The sequence below is a fragment of the Elaeis guineensis genome, chromosome 16 (genome assembly GCF_000442705.2).
Source record: "Elaeis guineensis isolate ETL-2024a chromosome 16, EG11, whole genome shotgun sequence".
In the NCBI taxonomy this organism is placed as follows: domain Eukaryota; kingdom Viridiplantae; phylum Streptophyta; class Magnoliopsida; order Arecales; family Arecaceae; genus Elaeis; species Elaeis guineensis.
Window position 1 is genome coordinate 43,626,151 of NC_026008.2, and position 20,023 is coordinate 43,646,173.

General features: G+C 38.0%; 3 protein-coding genes across 5 annotated transcripts; 1 reads left to right on the forward strand and 2 right to left on the reverse strand.

Annotated features, from left to right (window-relative positions):
• Positions 1-399: 399 nt before the first annotated feature.
• LOC105059072 (monocopper oxidase-like protein SKS1) lies at positions 400-6,803 on the reverse strand. 2 transcript variants are annotated; one of them, XM_019855350.3, is made up of 11 exons: positions 6,591-6,803; positions 6,255-6,479; positions 6,043-6,152; positions 5,363-5,633; positions 4,740-4,866; positions 4,169-4,529; positions 3,479-3,847; positions 2,797-2,875; positions 2,525-2,702; positions 2,332-2,422; positions 400-735 (listed from the first exon to the last, which is right to left on the reverse strand). In XM_019855350.3, the coding sequence occupies exons 2-10, from the start codon at positions 6,393-6,395 to the stop codon at positions 2,340-2,342; spliced, it is 1,719 nt and encodes a 572-aa protein (XP_019710909.1). In that variant the 5' UTR covers positions 6,396-6,479; positions 6,591-6,803; the 3' UTR covers positions 400-735; positions 2,332-2,339. The 2 variants fall into 2 exon arrangements, with proteins under 2 accessions (XP_019710909.1, XP_010940536.1); XM_010942234.4 differs by lacking the exon at positions 400-735 and having other exon boundaries at positions 2,103-2,422.
• Positions 6,804-8,490: 1,687 nt separating this feature from the next.
• Positions 8,491-9,223, reverse strand: LOC109506736 (uncharacterized). Its single transcript, XM_019855407.3, has one exon. The coding sequence runs from the start codon at positions 9,045-9,047 to the stop codon at positions 8,529-8,531; it is 519 nt and encodes a 172-aa protein (XP_019710966.1). The 5' UTR covers positions 9,048-9,223; the 3' UTR covers positions 8,491-8,528.
• Positions 9,224-15,496: 6,273 nt separating this feature from the next.
• LOC105059074 (large ribosomal subunit protein bL9c) lies at positions 15,497-19,603 on the forward strand. 2 transcript variants are annotated; one of them, XM_029260213.2, is made up of 7 exons: positions 15,497-15,728; positions 15,820-15,947; positions 17,458-17,503; positions 18,625-18,722; positions 18,818-18,865; positions 18,956-19,137; positions 19,319-19,603. In XM_029260213.2, exons 1-6 carry the CDS (start codon positions 15,576-15,578, stop codon positions 19,074-19,076), a joined length of 594 nt encoding a protein of 197 aa, XP_029116046.1. In that variant the 5' UTR covers positions 15,497-15,575; the 3' UTR covers positions 19,077-19,137; positions 19,319-19,603. The 2 variants fall into 2 exon arrangements, with proteins under 2 accessions (XP_029116046.1, XP_010940538.1); XM_010942236.3 differs by having other exon boundaries at positions 19,367-19,603.
• The last annotated feature ends 420 nt before the right edge of the window (positions 19,604-20,023 follow it).

Sequence of the window (20,023 nt, forward strand, 5' to 3'; positions counted from 1 at the left end):
AAAAAATGGATATTTCTTTGAAGGACATATACCAGATCATGTGAGCTCTGAAAGTGTAAGGTTTTTATGTCAGACAGAAGCCACGTTCTCGCTTCTTCTATGCACATAATCCAATAACAACTTTTAAATAGTCATTTACTTGAAAATATTGAGTTGGGGAGAGGTGGATGGGTGGAGTAAGGGCAGGCAATGAGGTGGTGTGAGGGCATCCAAGAAGGTTTACTTTGATGGCAACCAGCCTCTAAAACTGGAAGAACAGCACCACATCAAAAGATATTATGCTGTTCGGACCAATCAAGGCTTATGAAGATATCTGCATTAAATGAAAACAGGCAATAGTACAGTACCTAAAAACCAAAGCAAGTGACAAGGAAAAGTGTCAGCTGGGTAACCAGTGTAAATCTGAGGCTATCCTGCTTAGCAGATCGCAATTACAACCAGGTGTGTACTATACTTTTACCATACATGAAACAAAGGAGGAAATGCAGTAAAATACTCCCCATGTTGTTCCAAAAAACATAGGAAGTTAAGCTGAGACCTTCACCAATCACATAGATGCTGTGAAAGCAATACATGCACTCAAAACTCCTAGGGGACATGTGTCTGTTTATAGAATCTAGCCGACTAAGCCAGTAACAGATAACCTCCAAATTTGATTCACCTAAGAACTGTGAACTTGCAAAACATGAAGTAGTGACGCGTTGTTGCAGATGTTGCTTCTAAAATACTCAAAATCTGCAAGCATAGCAGGAGTTCACCATATGCATTGCCACAGAAGTATTAATCTCAGTAAAAATGCTTGTATTCATCATATAAAAACCAGGTTGTAAGCAATGAAACTTCTTTCCTTGGCTGCATGATCCAGAGGAATCTTGTCCATTAATGGGGATGTGGAAGAAACAACTGGAAATTAGGTTGCACAGGTAGACACATTTGTATAGAAGAAGGCCTTACTGGCAGGATAAAAAAACGCAGAACAGTATTTTCGACCTTCAACTAGTATTTTCATGAACCAGCGGAAAATCGCATAAATTAGAACAAATAACTTGCTGGCATTCCGTAACAATTGGGGCTACTACTGGCATGGGCCTGAAAGACGATAACTTTGGGGTTGATTGGGTAGGCTTAGACAGAGTCCGGCCCGGCCCAAAACCTCTTTAGCCCTACCGGACAACTTTCCTCTCGTCTCTGACTCTCTCTTCTCCGCGGCCACACTCGATGCCACTGCCTATTGAAGACAATGCGTCTGCGGAAGTGCGCATAAAAAATGAAAGTGTTATGCGGAAGTAAATCCGCATAGAACAACCATGCAGACACGCGCACTCGAGCGTTTCCCTTGCTTTCTATTGAGAACTTTGAAATAAACATTTGTGGTATTAGGGACTTCAAAGTAGTTTCTTCTTAGCAAATAATGATTTGCCAAGGGGCTTTGGAGAATTGTTCATCATGGTTGCTCATATATCATCGGTCTATCAGTGTCCTCTCATCTCCTTCCACCTTGCCATCTCCCTGTTGAGGATTCCAACAACTCCCGATCTTGGTTGCTCCATTTCTGTTAATAGAAACATTTGAACATCTCTATAAATAATTCCACCTTTGCTGTCTCTTTATCGTTCTTTCTCTTCTTTCCCCTTTTTTTTTTGTTTTTCTAATTACCAAGAATACAAGAGTTTTTCTATCTCATTGCTCCACCTGATAATTAGCATCAATCCCCTCTTTTCTCATGGCATGCCAGTTGTTAAGGATTTATTTGGATGATTAGACCCAAAATTCCATAGGAATCATGGGTTTCGACCGATTCAACCACCAAAATGAGACTAGAATAGACATGTCTTTATGAACATCCAGAGAACCATTGTAGTGGATAGGCTGAATCCCAAAAGCCTCATTTAGATGGTTGTATTGGCGCAAGTCTACAATTCCAATAGATTTGGGTCCGGTCATCCAAACAAGCGCTAAGAGACTTTTCTTAGCAAAAGGTTTGACCCCGTAGCATGGTTTCTAAACATTTGATGAACATCAAATTTTGGTGGCGCGGCTGCAATGCTAGAGTCAGACTAGTTTCCTCATTTAAGCTTTAATTCTTTTAAAAAGCAGAAAACTTCAAAGCACAAACAAATATATAGAAGCCTTCATCAATGGTACACTGTTGGTTAAAGCATCAGGCTGGTAGCTGTCACAGTAGAGAATAAAGAGCCACATCTTGTAGAGAATAACATCAGAGGTTCCATTGTATGACCAAATGTAGTTAATATATGAAGATAACTTTTAAGACCACAGGCTTAAATGATCATTTGGACAAATGATATAATTGTCATGTGGAGTTCTTACAAAGTCCATCACCAGTCTCCAAGTGGGGATGGTGCCAAGCGTGGACTGACAGCCGGTGCAGGGGCAACTCCTGATCGTTGAGCAAAGATACCTGAAACAACAAAGACAACAAAAAATTCTTAATGACTTGAGCAACCTGTGATCTCAAGTTCAAGGCCATGAAAGTTAGAGCATTTGAGACATGGTTGCCAACCACAGAGGAGAAGGTTCTCAGGTGGAGGACGCTCTTTGGCAGGGTTAGGATCATCATCATGGACCCTCACGTACATTTCTTGGCCTAAATACCAGTTCTCAAGGCATTGAGACCGAAGGTTCCACATGCCAGGATTATCCAGAAATGCATAAACTGCAGTCCATCCCCCAGGATACACCTGCATTCACAAAGAAAGCACATCCTGTTATCTGTCTTTTTAACATAAAAGAATCATCTAGCCCCCAGTTTCACGTAGGTAACTCTTCTACAACCTGTACTGTGGAGCGGACAACCGGATTGTATAGGTTATAGGTGTCTCTTGAAGCAGGACTCCATTCACCATCACCAAACCTATAGATAAGATCAGTGGTACCTCTTAGCTAGAGTGGAGATTTTGAAGTTTTGGACAGAATTAAAAGAATAAATCATGTCAACCTTTACGAGGCATGGTCAAATTCTTTCTGTTGGTAAAACATAAAAGTTGTCATTCTAATTAGTTTAATACTTATCATGTGTAACTGGATTGTCTGAAGTTAAATCTATCACATACCTATCACATGAGCACAGTTAAAAATTTAATGTTCCCTTGAAAACAGAAGAATGTATAAAATTTAATGATAAATACAATTTGTGCAATCTAGTTGGATGAAGTGCAAACAATCTTCACTCCTGTTCTCAAAGATTTATAGCACGTAAGATCAACAATTTTTATTGTCAAATCAAAGGATAAAAATATTAGAACATCAAAGGTCTATACACATGCATATAATCAAGTAGTATATGCAAATGAACTAATGTTAGAGGTCCATAAGAAATTTGAAGCCGAACAAATGATTGAATTTGATTAACATTTTGAAGCAAGTTTGAATACCTAGAATGCACATGCAATCCAAGAAATGATTCATTTAGCAAAGTGTTAGCTTTATAAATAGTAGTTATGAGGATGATGCTTACCCAACTACATAGAACCCGAAACCATCAAGATGCCATGAATCCATAACATCAAAATCATTCTTAAACACAATTTCGATCCAACCCTTGTGATTTCCAGTAACCACTGAAGTACCAAGAGCAGCTTTTTGATTGACAGAATTAGTTGGGAAGGCATCAAGCTGGTACACGCCGGAGCCATTGACAAAGTAATCAGCAAGTTTCAGTGGGGTTGAAGGCATCAGGTAGGACACATTGTTGATGGTGTAACAACGACGACCACCTAATTCTGCTTCCGAACCATGGAGGATAAATGTTTGTGAGATTGTGACATCGGTTACATTGAATGTGCCCTGTGGGTTAGGCCTTGCAGCCCCTGTTGTCAAGTTCCACCTTCACAACCACAGACATGGTTAGCTCCATTCAGTCAAGTCAGTAAACTCCAATCGTATACAGAAGAAACAGAAGGAAGAAGAAGAAATCTGATTTGTCTAAAAAAATTACTTCTTTCATCAATACCGTCTTTTCTAGGGCTTCATTGGAGAAAGCTTTATAGCTAGTGCAAGATTAAAAGAATAAATCCTGCTATAAATAATATATTTTCTCTAAATTCAGAATATATGCAGCAACATTATTCTGTTTTTCCAGGCTACTGTGAAGAATAGTAGTCTGGTTTATGTCAACGCACACTCAACTTGAACTCTATGATCATACCTTATGGACTTTGCCTGATTGATGGAGAAATCTCTGTCCAATTGATCAGGCCCAGGAGGTAGGGGTCCACTTAATTGAGTGTTTGAGTTTGCATAATGAAGCACTGCAACACCATTGATCTTAGGATAGTTGCTAGTATCGATTTGTGTTGGACTGGCGACAATATAGTAGTCTGATTCCTGTTGATCTGCAGTGAATAATACAGAATATGACTGGCCAACATGCACATCTAGAGAATCCAAAACTATCTGATCTGTATAAGATCCTTCGGTCTCAACCAAAATCATCTGATGGTTCTGTATTCTGAAATTAAAACTCAAAGCATTCCCCACATTCGATATCCTCAATCGGTATGTCTTCCCTGCAAAAGGAATAGGGGAAAAAGAGTTGAATGGATATTGTTGCTCTAGAAAGGATCTAACCGTAGATTAGGAGCATTATAGGAATGAGGGGTTTACAGAAGCAGGTTGAAAGGTGTTGCCTTAAGTAATGATTATTTGAAAATTTGCATTTTTCAGATGATATCTTCCTGAATGAACTATTGAGCAGCTGTTCTTAATTATATGATTACCTTGTTCCACATTGAGGGACTCATACTCTCCTCCCCAAACATTGTTATAAGGAGCCTTTCCATTGATAAGAATCCAGCGAGCTGGACTGAGACGCACATATTTGTCAGCCAAAATTCCCCGTACATCCTATCCACAAATTATCACAAGTACATAGGTTATCAACATTATGTTCTATAAATCCACTTTCCAGTTAGATGTTGTGAAAATTAACGCCATGATTATTTTCATCATTGATACTTTGAATTATGCGGTGGCAATTTTAATGAGAAGGTAGCCAATCTGCTATTAGTATAATCCTTCACAAAAAATATATTCTCATCACAGAAATGGAATTTTGTTTTTTCTAATAAGAAGGGAGTGGACAAACCCAACGAAGAAGGCAAAAAGTTCAAAGTGAAATATAGTTTTATCAAATGCTAAGACATTTCATTGGAAACATAATTGCTGCCTCTCAAATTAACTCCAAAACCCTTTCTGAATAAAATATAATTTATAATTTTTGATATTACTTATCAATCCATATTCTAGGATCCTTGAAGGTTTCTCATTGTTTACTGGTTCAGAAATCAATAATGTAACAAAACTGATGCAGCATTACTAATATTAGGGGAAAAATGATGACCTTGTATGGAAGGGAATGCCAGTCTCCTATCAGAAGATCAAATTCTGCTTCTGGTTTGGGGAAAGGCACCAGGATCACATCACGGTTGTTGACTCTAATAGGACCAAAACCACCAGCGGCCCTCTGGAAGTTGGTGGAGGGGAAGTAGAAGAAGCTTCCAATCTGGTCTTTCACTTGGAATTGGTATGTCCAGTTCCTACCAGGCTTGATGGGGCAGTTGGTTCCAGACACACCATCCTGCCATGAGTTTAGCCTCTGTTGTATGCCATTCCTGCATCATATAGAGCTTATATTCTTTCAACTGCTCCTCTTAAAAGTGTCAATCATCTGTTAGAACATGGATGAATAGTCTAAAACTCATAGCATTCCTCCTTGTGATCACTTGAACTAGATTTCCAGAAATGAACTTCTAACTTCTTAGTATGTTTTGAATATTTTTGTTTATGGAAGTTTAAGGATAACAACAAAATAATGAACCATTAGAAAGCTACAGAATTGGCTTGCTATCTATATGCGATCTCATCTGTAATCCCTATTTTCATATATTCACAAATCTTATGCAACTATGTTTTATATATATATATATATAATTTGGTCACTCTTTTTGAGAGGAAATATAAATTTGGTCACCTAAACAATGTAATTACGAACATAGGGATGTGCTATGAGAGACTGCGTACCACGTCATTAGCAACGGTTCATCGAGATTATTGAAGACGTTCACATGGATCATATCATTTGTGGTTGAATTAATGAGGGGCCCCGGGAACATTCCATTAATGGTGATGACCTGAGATCCAACACAGCATCTATGAGGTTCCGGTAACAATTTCACTGCAAACTAATATTTGTCATGAATGAACTGCCTCTTCTCATTATAGAATGTTCATACCGGTTGACGGAAGAGGGCTGGCCTGATGTTCCAATTGAAGGAGACATGCCACTCAAGAAAGATATCAGCAGCTCCAGCCACTGAAGCAACTAGCAGTATTACTGAACACAGTATGAAGATTTGTGGGAGGCCACCCATCATGGCTTTGGATGGATTGGTTGCTTGAAGACCTGACTGGCAATGGAGGGGAAGGCATATACATATGCTGGCAAATGGTGGAATTCTCTACAACAAATAAATGAAGAGACAAAAGGATGGAGAGAAACAAGAGCTTCCATTAAAAAATGAACCTGCTCACAATAAGGCAAAGCCGGCACATAGTAGATATCTTGTTACCTCTGGTATCTCCTGGGTATTTTGAGGCAGTCTCCTGGATATTTTTGTCACAAACTTTGTGGACTCCGTCTGTTCTATTCTGTTTCTAAATGAAGTTCAAAGCTTTATTAAGGAGCGGCCTTCTCGATTGTCTGATATGAGAGAGAATAAATTGTCTGCATCTTGTTTTAGCTTCATCTTCTGGACCTTAAACCATTTGCTTCAAAGATTTGGCATCCATTGGAAAGTCATTGTCTTATGCCTTGAATCAGCATCTTTGAACGATATCACTGATCTAACAAATTTAAGAAGTAGAAAGTATGCAGCAGCAGCATTTAAGTGATCAGATAATAACTTGTGTCAGTTGATAAACAGTGTTTCAGCACTTTATCAAAGAAAAAGATTTTTTTTTGAAAGAAAAAAAAAAAAAGATTCTCTAGTCCACGCAAAACAGCAGTTGTTATGTCAGCTAATTGGTGCCATCTACAAAGACCTTTCCCTTGGGAAAAGTTCAGGGTTCAAACTCTGGTTGTGGCACATTGTCAATTTTATCGGATGTCTTTGAAGAGACATTACCAACTGATCCACTGATTGTTTTAGATAGATTGAATAGATAGAAAGAAAGAAAGAAAGATAGATAGAGAGAGAAAGACTGTTCGGGGGGGGGGGGGGGGTTGGTTCGATTGCTTAATGTGTAGGTGCCATCTGGCAGGTTGAAATTACAATGGAGGAATTTGTATTTTATTCATAAAATTTAAGAGGGCATGAGATTTCATTGTGTAAAAAGATCCCAGATCCCAACATCATTCAATCATCCAGCATAGTTGAGACTTACTTGATGGAGGTTTTTTTTAACCAATTTTTTTATCTAAAGTAAAAAATTAGGTGAAAAGGAACCCTATTACCATTTTATTAAGCTAATGAGAACAAAAGAACAGAAACAATAGATTGTACTGTGCGAGACAACAAAAAACAAATGATCAGGCTGATTGAATCCATTCACAGTTTTGGCACTTGCTTTTATTATCCTTTTTTTGCTTTTTCCTTCCTTTCCAAACAACCCTGGAGGAAAGTCTTCTATCAAGTTCAATGGCATTGGCTTGGAAAACACTATTCTTTTAGGTCTCTTCACCTGCTTTGTGACCTTTTATCCCTGGTTGATAACTAAAATGAAACCGATGTTGTGGAAGCACAACACACACACAAAATGAAAACAATAACAGCATATGAACAAGTACTAATATACAAACAGTAGCATATGAAATAACAGATACTCTAAAAGAATGATAGTTGCAGCGGTATTGCACTAGCTGTCAATTCAAGTTTTATGGACTCTAGCAAGATTGGATATTGTTTCAATTAATTACATAATGAGTTCATAAACAAGCACAGAACCAAACACCAGGGCTACAAATCCCAGTCCCACATGATCCGCTTCAAAGAATACGGCACTGACCTAAAGGAATTAGTCAAAAATGTTCAAGGAATGGCAACATTAGATCTTACTCATTCATATACTCACCTCAAACTCAGGTTGTTTATCATCAAGAACCCAAGACAATTACTGAATTACACCTGTTGCAATAAAAGTACAACATTACTGATAGATGTTTCTCAAAAAAAAAAAAAGGATTTTAGGATCCAATAAAGCAGGAGATATCAAAGAGACATTCTAAGAGAACCATGACCAACAACAAATTGCCACCAATAGCAATCAGCATTACAGAAACACATCAGCACCTCCTACATTAAGATGAACAAAAATGCCATTGTATTAATTCACAAGAAAACAGGAAGCTTTCCAGACAACAAATTAATCAGCATGCTACCAAAGCAGCTTCTTACAAGGCAATAGGAATCTTCAACAAATATTAGGTACAATGCAGAAACCTATTGCAATTATCATGGGGAAAAAAAAAACTTAAAAAATTCGGCAAACCGAATGAATCCATCAATTGTTCAAGAATCCATGTGACAGGTATTGATCCCATCTTTACAATCACTCGTGAGATCATTGAAGGTCTCGATCTGCTTCTTGCCCCTCAGGAACACCTCAGTGTCAACCTCCACCCTCATGTAGCCATCAAACTCCACTGGAATCCCATTGTTGAAGCTCTCGGTCTCCATATACCACTCACTATTCTCACCCCACAAGTCCTTGAAATCGTCGAGGAAATGAACCGTATACTTATCCTTCAATGGATCAAACAAGGAGGTATCGGGCTCGTTGGTAGCGATATACAGGTGCCTCCCGTCGTCAATCTTGTCGCCTAATGTGGAGAGGAGGGCCTCAGGGGAGGTGTCCCTCGCCAAATTGGGCCAGAGCTCGGCGTTCCTGTCCTTCTCCCCTCTCACGACGTGAACCGCGTCAAAGTCCCAGTCCACCCTCGAGGTGATGCCGGAGAGTTGGACCGCTCTCCGGCCCAGCTTATCCGCCCGGAAGCTCCCCGAGAGGGTCAACAGCGGCCGCCCGTTCATCGCTCTACCCCCTCTTCTTTCTTTCTTGGTCGTCGTCGAGAAAACCAAGGCGACGGGATTCGGTTTGTGGGCATCAGGATCTGACTTCTAAAGCGAGGTATTAACGTCGTCGAGGAAACCAATGGGTTTTTTTTTTTTTTTTTGGCCTTTTTCTGAAACTTTTGCGAATATGCTGTGATGAGCGTCCAGGAGGAGCGCGCCAGGCGCCTGGGATCTGGGATCATCTTAATGCTGGTCGCCTTTTTTCCCCACGACGAACGGGCCATGGTGTATTTGGACGGTTGGTGATTCTTATCAATATGGGAGATAGGGTATTTGGACGGTAGTTGATTCCCATCAATAGGGGTTCATCGGATTTGCCCATAGAATCGGCACTGCTGACTAATTATTATTATTCTCTCTCCGAATCAAATTTAATGCCGATATTACCGTCTCATTCCTTCACAAAGCCATCAACGGCGCTTTGCCTGGAAGAGCTTGACGTGAGAGAAGAGGTGGATGTATGTTCCGCGTGAGTTGCATCAGGTAGTGGTTGCGTTCCTCCTCATGCTGCCCCCCGTTGCAGGGTCTTTGTGATCAACCATAGATGGATTATATAATAGAACTAAAAAAGGGACCTTTAGGCGCTGCATTGTTTCTTTCTGTCTTACCCATTACTCCATTAGCGTCGGTGTTATATATAGATCCTACTTCACTGCAGTTCCGTTTTTCTTCAGACTTTTTGAATTATTAGTGAGTATAGCAATGTTATCGTGGTCACTGATGTCTTTGGTAATGGACGTTCGTTATAGTTACTTATCTTTTTCCTTGTTTTATTTGATATTGATATTTATAATGCATATGGCTTACTGTACCGGTCTACCATATTTTTTGATTCTTTCATACAGTAAGTAGGTGTTGGCACGGTACTACTACTAGAGGCATAGCAAGCCTTATGAATAATCAATATTAATAAAAACAAGGAAGATGATAAAATTAATAAAGTTTCAAAGTAACTGCAATGAACATCCATTGGTGAAGACAAAAGCAAATACAATAATCTTATCATACTAACCAATAATTCAAAAATTTTAAAGAAAAATGAAACCACAGCAGTGGATACACACACGCGTACACTTACATCCACATATGTAATGTATGTTCGTATGTAATTGATCCTTCAATGAATATAACAAAGAGAAATTAACCATGCCTCCTAATATACTCGTATTACATGATCCACCTATGCTGGGTTGATCCGAACGGCCCTACAACATGGACAGTGTGAGCGTAGCTACCGTCTGATGCAACTCGTGTTGAATATATGTCCATCTTTTCTCGCATACCAAACTGTTCCAACCAAGTCTTACAGCCCTCATCAACAACTCTGTCCGCGACAATGTTGCATGGGAGATAGACGGTTACTTTGGGAAGGGGACGATATTATGTAGGCATAAAGTCAAGTGTCGATGGACGCAATGACGAGGAGGATCTTTCCTTGCCAAATATGTCATGAAGGGCAGACCTACTTCGATCCTCTGATTTGCCAAATATGTCATAAATTAAATTGGGAAAGGCAGACGGTGTTGCGATCTTTTGACAACCGTCTGTCTTGGGACGACGTGGCGGCTATTCAGACCTGCACAGCACCCTACCACGGTCGGAGGATGCGATCATGGGAATCGGACAGACGGGCTCGATCATTCTAGAAAGGTATGCTATTATTTTATTAGATTTCAAATGATAACCAACTCGCGCAATAGGCATACCGTCTAAAGAACCCTTATTTCTTTCCAAATTTTGTCATTTGCCATTTGGTTAAAATGAATTGATATCTTGATTCGTCTCAAACTTGGTTATTCATAATGTTGGAGGGTAATTTCGTAACATAAGGCATATGGGGACGCAAAACTATATCAGACTTGATCCTGATTCTATTACATTATTCTATTAAAATATAAAAATAATCAGGAGCAAAAAAAAAAGACTCCATTCTCAAAATAGTTGGTTGTCAATCTATACCATTAATGGAGATGGGCTCTACGTGCTAAAAAATGATACTATCTATCAAACCTAAAAAATTAGAAAGCCAATAGGATTTTTAAAGATCTTCAATTGAGGGCGAAAAGATCTCTACCAACTACGTTCTTTTTCTTGATTTTTTAGCTTCCACTTATAAATAAAGATTTAAAGAGGGATCCTCAAGGTATGCAATCTCTTCTCTCTCAAAATATTTATTTCTTCCTCTGTTGAATAGAAATTTGATTTGAGCATCGAAGGATCCCTGTCAGAACCAACTTCGATTAGGAACTGTTTTTGCAGATTCTGCCACCATCGTCCAACTATCGTTGATTTGCCGTCACCGTCCAACTCCAGCTGATCTGATCTCGAAACAAAAATCTGCGTCAACACGTAGAAATAATTAATATTTTGAAATTTAAAAAAATCTTGGCCTATCATGTTTTGTGAACCCAATCAATTAATTTTGTCATGAAATTATTCAAGATTGGCAGCCAGGGACTGCAAATTATGGCCTACTACTCTTTGAACAGAAGGAACATGCAGCAAGGGCCACGTAGAAAAGCTTTCAAGCAAACTAATAATGAGTATTGATGAATCAACATTACGATTGCAGAGTCCTAAAAGTAACGTTAAATGTTCCTCTTAAAATAGCTATAAACATGGAGCGGTAGCCGGGAAAAGGAACTTAGAATTTTGCTACCAAAATGAGCTGCATGCAACCATGATACAGGTTCCGGCTAAGTGTAACATCACTCGATACATTTGGTTATATTTTTTAATTTTTAATTTTTAATTTTTAAAAAATATTTTTTATTTTTTTAATTTTTATTATTAAATAAAAATAAAAAAAATAAAAAATATGTTTGATAATGTGAGGCCCAGCCCAAGCAAGGAATCCAAAGCCCAAAACAAAAAAAAAAAAAAGGGAAGGAAAACAGAGGAGAAGAACTCCCGAAGGGAGTCTTCTTCCTCCGTTCACCGGCTCCTAATCGGAGTCGGAAACAAGTTCTCTCCGGCCCTATTTAAGGAGGAGATCCCTCCTCTCTCCTTTCCACCGAAAATTCTAAGCTCAAACGGCGGCAATCGTCGGAAAAATCCCGCGGAGACCCGTCCTTGTGCCATCCAATTTCTCGCCGGAAAAGCCTCGCCGGCGTCGGAAGTAAGCTTCCTCCCCTTCCTCTCTCCTCCCCCTTCCTTCCCGAGCCGATGTGCACGCTCGCCGGCGACCGAAGTCGTCGGATTTTGTTGCGGAAAAATCTTCTTTTTTTGCCGTTTTTCCGTCGCCGGTGGTCACCGTCGACCACCGGTTTGGCCTCCTCTTACCGCGGATCGCCTCTCCTCCTGCCGACGGCCATCTCACGCCAACCACGCCGCCGGTCGGCCATCCAACGAGGGGACCTTAAGGTCCCCTGTTTCAGCCCAAAAGGAACCCAGCGGGAGAAAAAAAAAAGAAAAGAAGAAGAAGAAGGAGGAAAAGAAAAAGAAAAAGAAAAGAAGAAGGAAAAGAAAAGAAAAAGAAAAGAAAAAGAAGAAAAAGAAAAGAAAAAAAAAGGAAAAGAAAAAAAGAAAAAGAAAGAAGAAAAATAAAATAATAATAATATAATAATAATAAATAGGATTTTCTCTCCTCTCTCTTCCACGAAGAAAAAAGAAAAAAAAAGAGAGAAAGAAAGAAAAGAAGAAAGAGAAAAATAAAATTAATTAATAATGAGATAAATAATAAAATATGAGAAAGAGAGTTTCTCTCTCTTCCCTCTCTCTCTTCAGCCTGAACTAGTATTTTCTCTCTCTAGAATTGGACTTTCTCTCTCTACTTTCTCTTTCTAGAATCTTCTCTCTAGATTATCTTTCCTAAGATTTTTAGAATTTTGAGAAGAATGATGATGAATTTAAATGATCCTCATGATGGATTTTTGATCCGTGATCGTCAGACGATACACCGACATCCACTTTGATCAGATCAAGTATTTTTAGATTTTATTTCTCATGATCTTATTAAATTGTCCACATGATAATCTTAGCATGATTTGATCTGATCGATCGAATTTGTTGAATCATATCGTCTGAGGAGTCCAAGATGAGTTTTCTCTCTCTAGAATTTTCTCTCTCTAAAATATTCTCTCTCTTGATTGATTCTCTCTCTAAAAAAAAAGGTTAGTGAATGAAGAAATTTCTTTTAATAAGTCTGATCTGATTCTAATGAAAAATCCTGATCCATAATTGTCAGACAGCATACTGGCACCCACCTTAATCAGACCATGAATCTTTAGATTTGATTATCCATGATTTCGATCTAGCCATGACTTGATTTGATCATGTTGATTTCACCAATTGAGATATTGGACCAATCGTAATGTGGATTGTGTCACTTGATCAATTCGAATTGTACCTCATGAATTCTCTCTCCTCTGATTTTCTCTCTCCACTTGATTTTATGAAATCGATGAAGAAATCTCGGTCCTATCACTTCGAATCCGATTTGATCTGATAGTCAAACTTTGGATCGTTTAGGTCCTAATTAGATTTTGATTAGATGAAATTAGATGATCGGACCCAATCTAAGCCATTGAAATATGGTATTCGTATTCTTTCTAATTATTGAAATTGATTCTGTATAGGATTGTGGATGTTTGATCATGGGATATCGCGATATGATCTACGAACAGAATTTTTGAAAGAAAATTTATAGAATTATGTGGATTTATTGGAATACGTTTGAGGTAAGTAATGTTTCACTTTTTCTAGATTTATCGGCAAATTATAATGTTTTCTTCTGACATGATTTGTGAAACGATGCATGAATTGGATGAATGGTATTTTGTTATCAAAATATCTTATTTGAAATGTTATGATGAAGCATGATTGAATATATTGATTTCATGATGCATTATATTGATTGATTTCGATACTACATGATTATATGTTTTATTATCGAAATTAGAATATGAAACATGATTTATGAAGAATTATGATATAAGAAACAATAAGAATTGACAACCTGACTATGTAAAGGACCCTGCTAATGGGGGCATATACGTTGGCAATTGATTGTCCTGAGGATTTATGTCGCCAGCGAGACCAGCGACATGTCGCCAGAGAGACCAGCGACAAACCGCCAGCGAGACCAGCGGTTCCAAAGGACATGGCTGCCAGATGATTCGCAGCCTACCGCAAGTAGATACGCGGTATTATGACCCTGCCACAGGAAAAATATGGTCATAGCTCATGGTTGACGAAAAGAAATTGAAATTTGGAAAGAAACTTGAATTTTCGAAAAAAAAAAATGAATTTGGCATGAATTATGTTGCATAATTGAAATTGATTTCGAATTGATGAACTCTATATGCTTATTTTCTATAAATGATTATTTACTTATATGCCTGATGAAATCTGTTGAGAAGTGATCATTACTTACTGGGCTGTCTAGCTCATTACCTCTTATTTTACTATTTTTACAGATGTTGAGAAATTAAGATGATACAAGATATGAATGGAAGAGTGATCAGAAGCAGTATCTTCATACTTTTATTTTAGGTTGAAAGGCTTATTGAATTTGATGCAAAGCCTTTGAATTATTGTTGAATTTATTGAGATATTAAAGAAAAAAATTTAGGTCGTTATGTTTTGGATTTAAATTATTGAATAATTATTCCGCTGTTGTTTTAGGATAGCATGATAAGATGCCTTGCATGCTTATGGGAAAAGTTTTCTATGAGTATGCGGCGGTTGCCATGACCCTCGATTCACAATCTCGGATTGGGGGCGTGACAAATAACTACGTTGCTATAAAGCAAAAAGTAATATTTAGAGGGTGAAGAGCTCGATGAGGAAGAAGAGTTCAGAAAAAGAGGGAGAAGGAGGTGGAAAAATGAAGAGCTTAACGAGAGAGAAAGATTGAAGCTCTTTACTTTTTGATTTGACGTTTTAGATGTGTGGAAGTAAAAAAAATAAAAAAATAAAATTTAAAAAATAAATTTTTTTATTTTATATATAAAATAATTATTTTAATTATTTTAATTTTAATTTTTTATTTTTTATGATATTATTAAATATTATTTTTTAATTTTTATTTTTTAAAAATTAAAAAATAAAAAAATATTTTTTTAATGACTAACCAAATGTATCCTTAGCCTTCGAGGCATCTAACATGTTAAAAATCGGCAACAATGTCACCTCAAGGCTGCAGACGAATCCAGCCATCCCAACTTTTAAATCGCCCTTGGCTGCTCAAGCCTAACCAGGCTATGACCATTGTTTAGGGCTGCCTCATCAAACATGAAAACAAATGAGTTCTCAATCCTGGGTCTATAGGTCAATGAGTTTGCCTTCTTGCCGGACTTTCTTCAACTAGGCCTTTTGGGATGAGTCAAACGAGCCCAAGTGAGACCACATTAAACGAAGCCCAAACTCGGCCCAATAAGTTCAAGTCCGGAATCAGAAAGAAACGGTAGGAGTCAAGGGATAAGGAACGAGGGCAAGGGGAGACGGGGATAAAAAGAGGAGGAGGCCACACGGAAGTCGGCAGCGATGGCGTCGACATCAGCCCTATCATGGAGCTCTTCCTGCTGCTCGTCGCCGCGGTCATTGGGCGGAAGCCTTCGTCGCGGAAACCCCAACCCCGCGGACACGGGGAGGGCGGCGCCCATCGTGGCCCAGAAGAAAGCCAAGAAGCTTCGAAAGGTGAGCCGACTCCTCGCGTTTTTTGCCATCTCGTGTTCGATGATGGTATGGTAGGCCTTTGGTCGATTAATTGAACGCCACTTTTGGCCAGATTATTCTCAAGGAGGACGTCCCGGGGATGGGGAAGCAGGGGCAGCTCCTGGATGTGAAAGCCGGGTTCCTTCGCAACTACCTTCTCCCCACGGGGAAGGCCCAGCTCGTCACTCCTCTCTTGCTCAAGTTCGCTTCTTTGTGCTCTTGTTCTCTCTGTTATCCAACAATTGGGTTGGGTCTCTATAATTTGATTTCAGCACTCAGATACTCTTATATAGCATTATTTCCTTATTGCTGGGGGGAAATTTTAGTTTGGTGATTTTGCTTAGTTGCGGAATTTATCAGGGAAATGCTCAAATTATATTATTACGCAGGTGATGTAATATAGAATCGACAGTAGCAGAAAATAGAAATTTTCGAGGGCATGGTTTAAGTTTAAAGTTAATATCCTTGGATGGCAATTTGTGGTTGGACGGCATAGAGTAACTTGTTGCTTTAGATGATAAATGAGATGAATCGAGCGAATGAACTAGGAAGATTGAGAAATAGGGCTTGATTGGTCTACTAAATTCAGTTCCTTTCAGCGTGGCGGCTGCATGTAGTCTTCTTCGCTGGCATTATAAAAAGGGTTGAAAGAACATTGATGTTATATTAGATGCATTGAGACATCTAATGATCTAATGCATGCTTCTGTTGCCATTAATATAAAGGGTTCGAAGCAATTTTGAAGAAGATAAAGTGATTAACTATTTGACACTGAGGAAGATGGTCTACCACAAATCAAATAAGATTAAGAAAAGGTGAAAGGAAAAAATAGAAAAAGAGAGGAAAATATAAAAAGAAAGTGAAGATAGATAAAGAGAATGGCAACGAAGAAAAGAAAATAATGGCAAAATGAGTAAGCCATTGGAGCATTGGCTTTAGTCTGGGTCAAGCCATGTCCAAATCCACCATTTGATATGCTGTTTTAGGGTCTTAGATGCGTCACACAACTCAAAGGAGCATTTGAAAGAATCAACAGTCCTGACAAATAAGTCAGAATCTTCAGATATTTTAGATGACTGAAAATAAAATTGCAATAGACATAAGCTTCCTGGGAAAGTACTTCTATGTATGAGCTAGCAATAAGCATTTAGAACAGGAAGCCTACGACATTGTTTGAACTATAGACATGCCAACAACAATTGGAACAGATGATATGCTTCTGATTTGAGTGCAACTTTTAGTTCTAGAGCTGCTAATCATTACAGACTACTAAATGTAGCAAAAATAGTTAGACCTCATAATTGATGCCTACAGCTGAGAAAAATGTGCAGTCTACCAAACATGATCCACTTATTTGGTGGTTCTCTCATTCTAAATTGTTCAATGGGACGACTTCCTTATATGTACTAGATACACCTAAGCTTAACTATTGCGAATATTTGCATTATCATTTCTTTTCAAAAACAATGTGATATAACAGTGAGATCTGCATATAGTAACATGAATTTCATGCCTAAAATATATGAAATATTTATATCATTTGATTTTCTTTTTCATGTTCATTGAGTAAGTATGGTGCTTAGAATTTATGAGTACCTTACAAAGCAAAAATTGCCATTCTTTACATGAAGCCATTCTTTACATAAATATTTGATAGTGTTCTCCATTACATACTGAATATTTAGATAACAATTTTATTTCCCCACTTCAGGGAAATGCGGATTGAGGAGGAGAGAATTGAGGCTGAGAAAAAGCGGGTAATGAATTTTACACCTGAACTTATCATTTAACTGTAACAATGATTAATGAGCCTTGTTCCATCTATCTCAGTGTATTTTGATAAAAAGAGATGTCTTCTGCCAAAGAAGATATCATGATGATCCTCCCTCTTGAGATATCAAACTTTTAACTTAGGTTTACTTTCTTACATGTCACATAATATATGTTTAGATAGTCCCATTTATCCGAAGATTGTTATAGAGAATTGAAAACTAATAACTAATTCAGTGGGAAATATGTGTATATTCTTAATAGTTGCTGTCTGTGTGGCTAATTACTTTCTCAGACCTTACATAGGACCAGTTTTTGTTAGTATACCTTTCCAATATTTGTTTAAATAATCTTGGAATATTGCTGATTCATACTGTGATTCAGATTCCTCAAACTGTCTCTTTTCCTGGCATCATTGTGTAGAGATTTTTACTGTCATTCATTGTCCAGGAGTAAAATATTAAAGTTTTCAAGAAATATCAACGGAGCATAACAAGCATGTGTATGTATTTTCACACACACTTGGTATATCAATTGGCTTTAAATATTTTATGTGGTTGGAAAATTTAACCTTTCCAGTTTCCAGTTCACATTTAGCTAGCGGTCATTTAGCACCCATAAAGTCCATGTTTTTGAAATAGTTCCGACTCCAAATGTGTTTCTTAAGGAATATATTCACTTTGCAGTGTTTTCATTGAGTAAACTTTTGGTTCTTTCATGTGACACATATCATGCTAGATCAGCTGATCATGACTTAGGTGCTGCATAATACTCCAAAATGTACTGATCTGCACGACTCTCAATTCACCATTTTTTTCACTTACCAGAAATGCACTCTCCCTTTCTCTTTTTATTCTGTTCTCTGAGTATTTAGTAATAAGTTGCACTGTCGTGTGAAACAATTTTATTTTCGGCATAGATTGAGAATTCAGTCAGCTCATAAAGAAAACTTAATTACCTTAATTATTTTTTGCCTGACCCTGGACATGTAGGCATCACATTACTTCAAACAGCAGAAACTTACTATTCATTATTCATTAGAATATAAAATGCACATGTTCTCATGTATGTCAATGAAATTCTCACTCTGCAAGTTGTGTTGAATCAGGTAAAAGAGGAGGCACAACAACTTGCTCTAATTTTCCAAACAGTTGGAGCTTTTAAGGTGAAGCGCAAAGGTGGCAAAGGAAAACAAATTTTTGGAACGTGAGTTTTACGACGTCCAACAGAACTGACTTATTTTGTACATGTTATACTTACAATAATCTAATCCCAAGTCATTGCCTTTCCATTTCTTTTAGTGTTACTGCGCAAGATCTTGTTGACATAATCAAAGCACAGCTAAATAGGTATGATATTAGAATGAAAACACAGCTAGATTATGCTATAATTGATTTATTGGGTAATTATTTGAGTCCAAATTTATCGATTTTATATAGGGATGTCGACAGACGGATTGTCACCCTTCCAGAGATCCGTGAAACTGGTGAATATGTTGCTGAGCTTAAGTTGCACCCAGAAGTCACTGCTCAAGTAAGATTGAACGTCTATGCAAATTAAGTGAACCATCTTTCAAAATCCTTCTCTCTTCGCAGGAGGTCATGTAAACAATCCGATTGAAGTAAGTAATCTGCTTCCAACTTCCCACTACGCTTTTCTGTAAATATATAACTGAGTCAACAGCTTCATAAACCAACTGCAATTAAAAGTTAGAGTTGGATGTTTTGTTACCCACTGCATCATAGATAACAGCCTCAACATGATCATTTTGTTTTAAACATATACTGATGTATTTGTTGCAGGAGAAATATTGTTCTTCCTATATGTAATGAATTTTCTGCTCTCAATAGGTTCTGTCAAAAGCATATGCTGGTACCTACTTGCACATGAAGAGCAGAGTTCCAGCACAGTGAGATGTAGAGGAATGTTTGTCCTTTGTCCTTCTAACTTTCAAATTTAGTGCTTGTGTACATGTTCTTTTTACCCTCATCCTTTCTGCAAACAGTTGCTGATTTGATTATTTGTACCAGGATAACTACCTCTCTAAGAGGCACCATGTTATTAATCACTTGCTTGATTGGATGCTATGCTTTGTATTCTTGTGTTCTCTAGATGGTTTTTGTGATTTTTCCTTTGGGCAGACATGCTTATAGATAGAAGATTAATGAGGTAGTGTCTTATTTCTATTAATAAACCTCTTTGAGTTGTATCTGACTTGTGTGTTTGCTGCCTCTAGAGGTGATTTATCGTATCGGAAAAGCTTGATTCGAGAAAAGACCCTATTCTGGCAAATTTTCATCTACTGCTTCCAACTTAGAACAGTGGTGGTGGTATCTTTTGGTTGTGGACTTAAAACAACCTGGTCTATGGCACAAGCTTTCTCTAGGTTTCTGCAGTCGATCTGTCATATGCCCAAATTACCTTTGCCGGTAAGTTGATGCCAATTTAGGTGTGTTAATTTTATGTTGAGAGTAATTACAGAAGGTTATCGGTCTGGTTAGTCATAC

Excerpts from the sequence above, each read along its gene's own strand:
- LOC105059072 (XM_019855350.3), bottom strand. The coding sequence starts at position 6,395 with ATGATGGGTGGCCTCCCACAAATCTTCATACTGTGTTCAGTAATACTG. Across the intron at positions 3,848-4,168 it reads AATCAGGCAAAGTCCATAAG|GTGGAACTTGACAACAGGGG; the intron begins GTATGATCATAG and ends GTGGTTGTGAAG. Across the intron at positions 2,876-3,478 it reads TTCGGGTTCTATGTAGTTGG|GTTTGGTGATGGTGAATGGA; the intron begins GTAAGCATCATC and ends TCTTATCTATAG.
- LOC109506736 (XM_019855407.3), bottom strand. The coding sequence starts at position 9,047 with ATGAACGGGCGGCCGCTGTTGACCCTCTCGGGGAGCTTCCGGGCGGAT.
- LOC105059074 (XM_029260213.2), top strand. The coding sequence starts at position 15,576 with ATGGCGTCGACATCAGCCCTATCATGGAGCTCTTCCTGCTGCTCGTCG. Across the intron at positions 15,948-17,457 it reads GTCACTCCTCTCTTGCTCAA|GGAAATGCGGATTGAGGAGG; the intron begins GTTCGCTTCTTT and ends TCCCCACTTCAG. Across the intron at positions 18,723-18,817 it reads GGAAAACAAATTTTTGGAAC|TGTTACTGCGCAAGATCTTG; the intron begins GTGAGTTTTACG and ends CATTTCTTTTAG.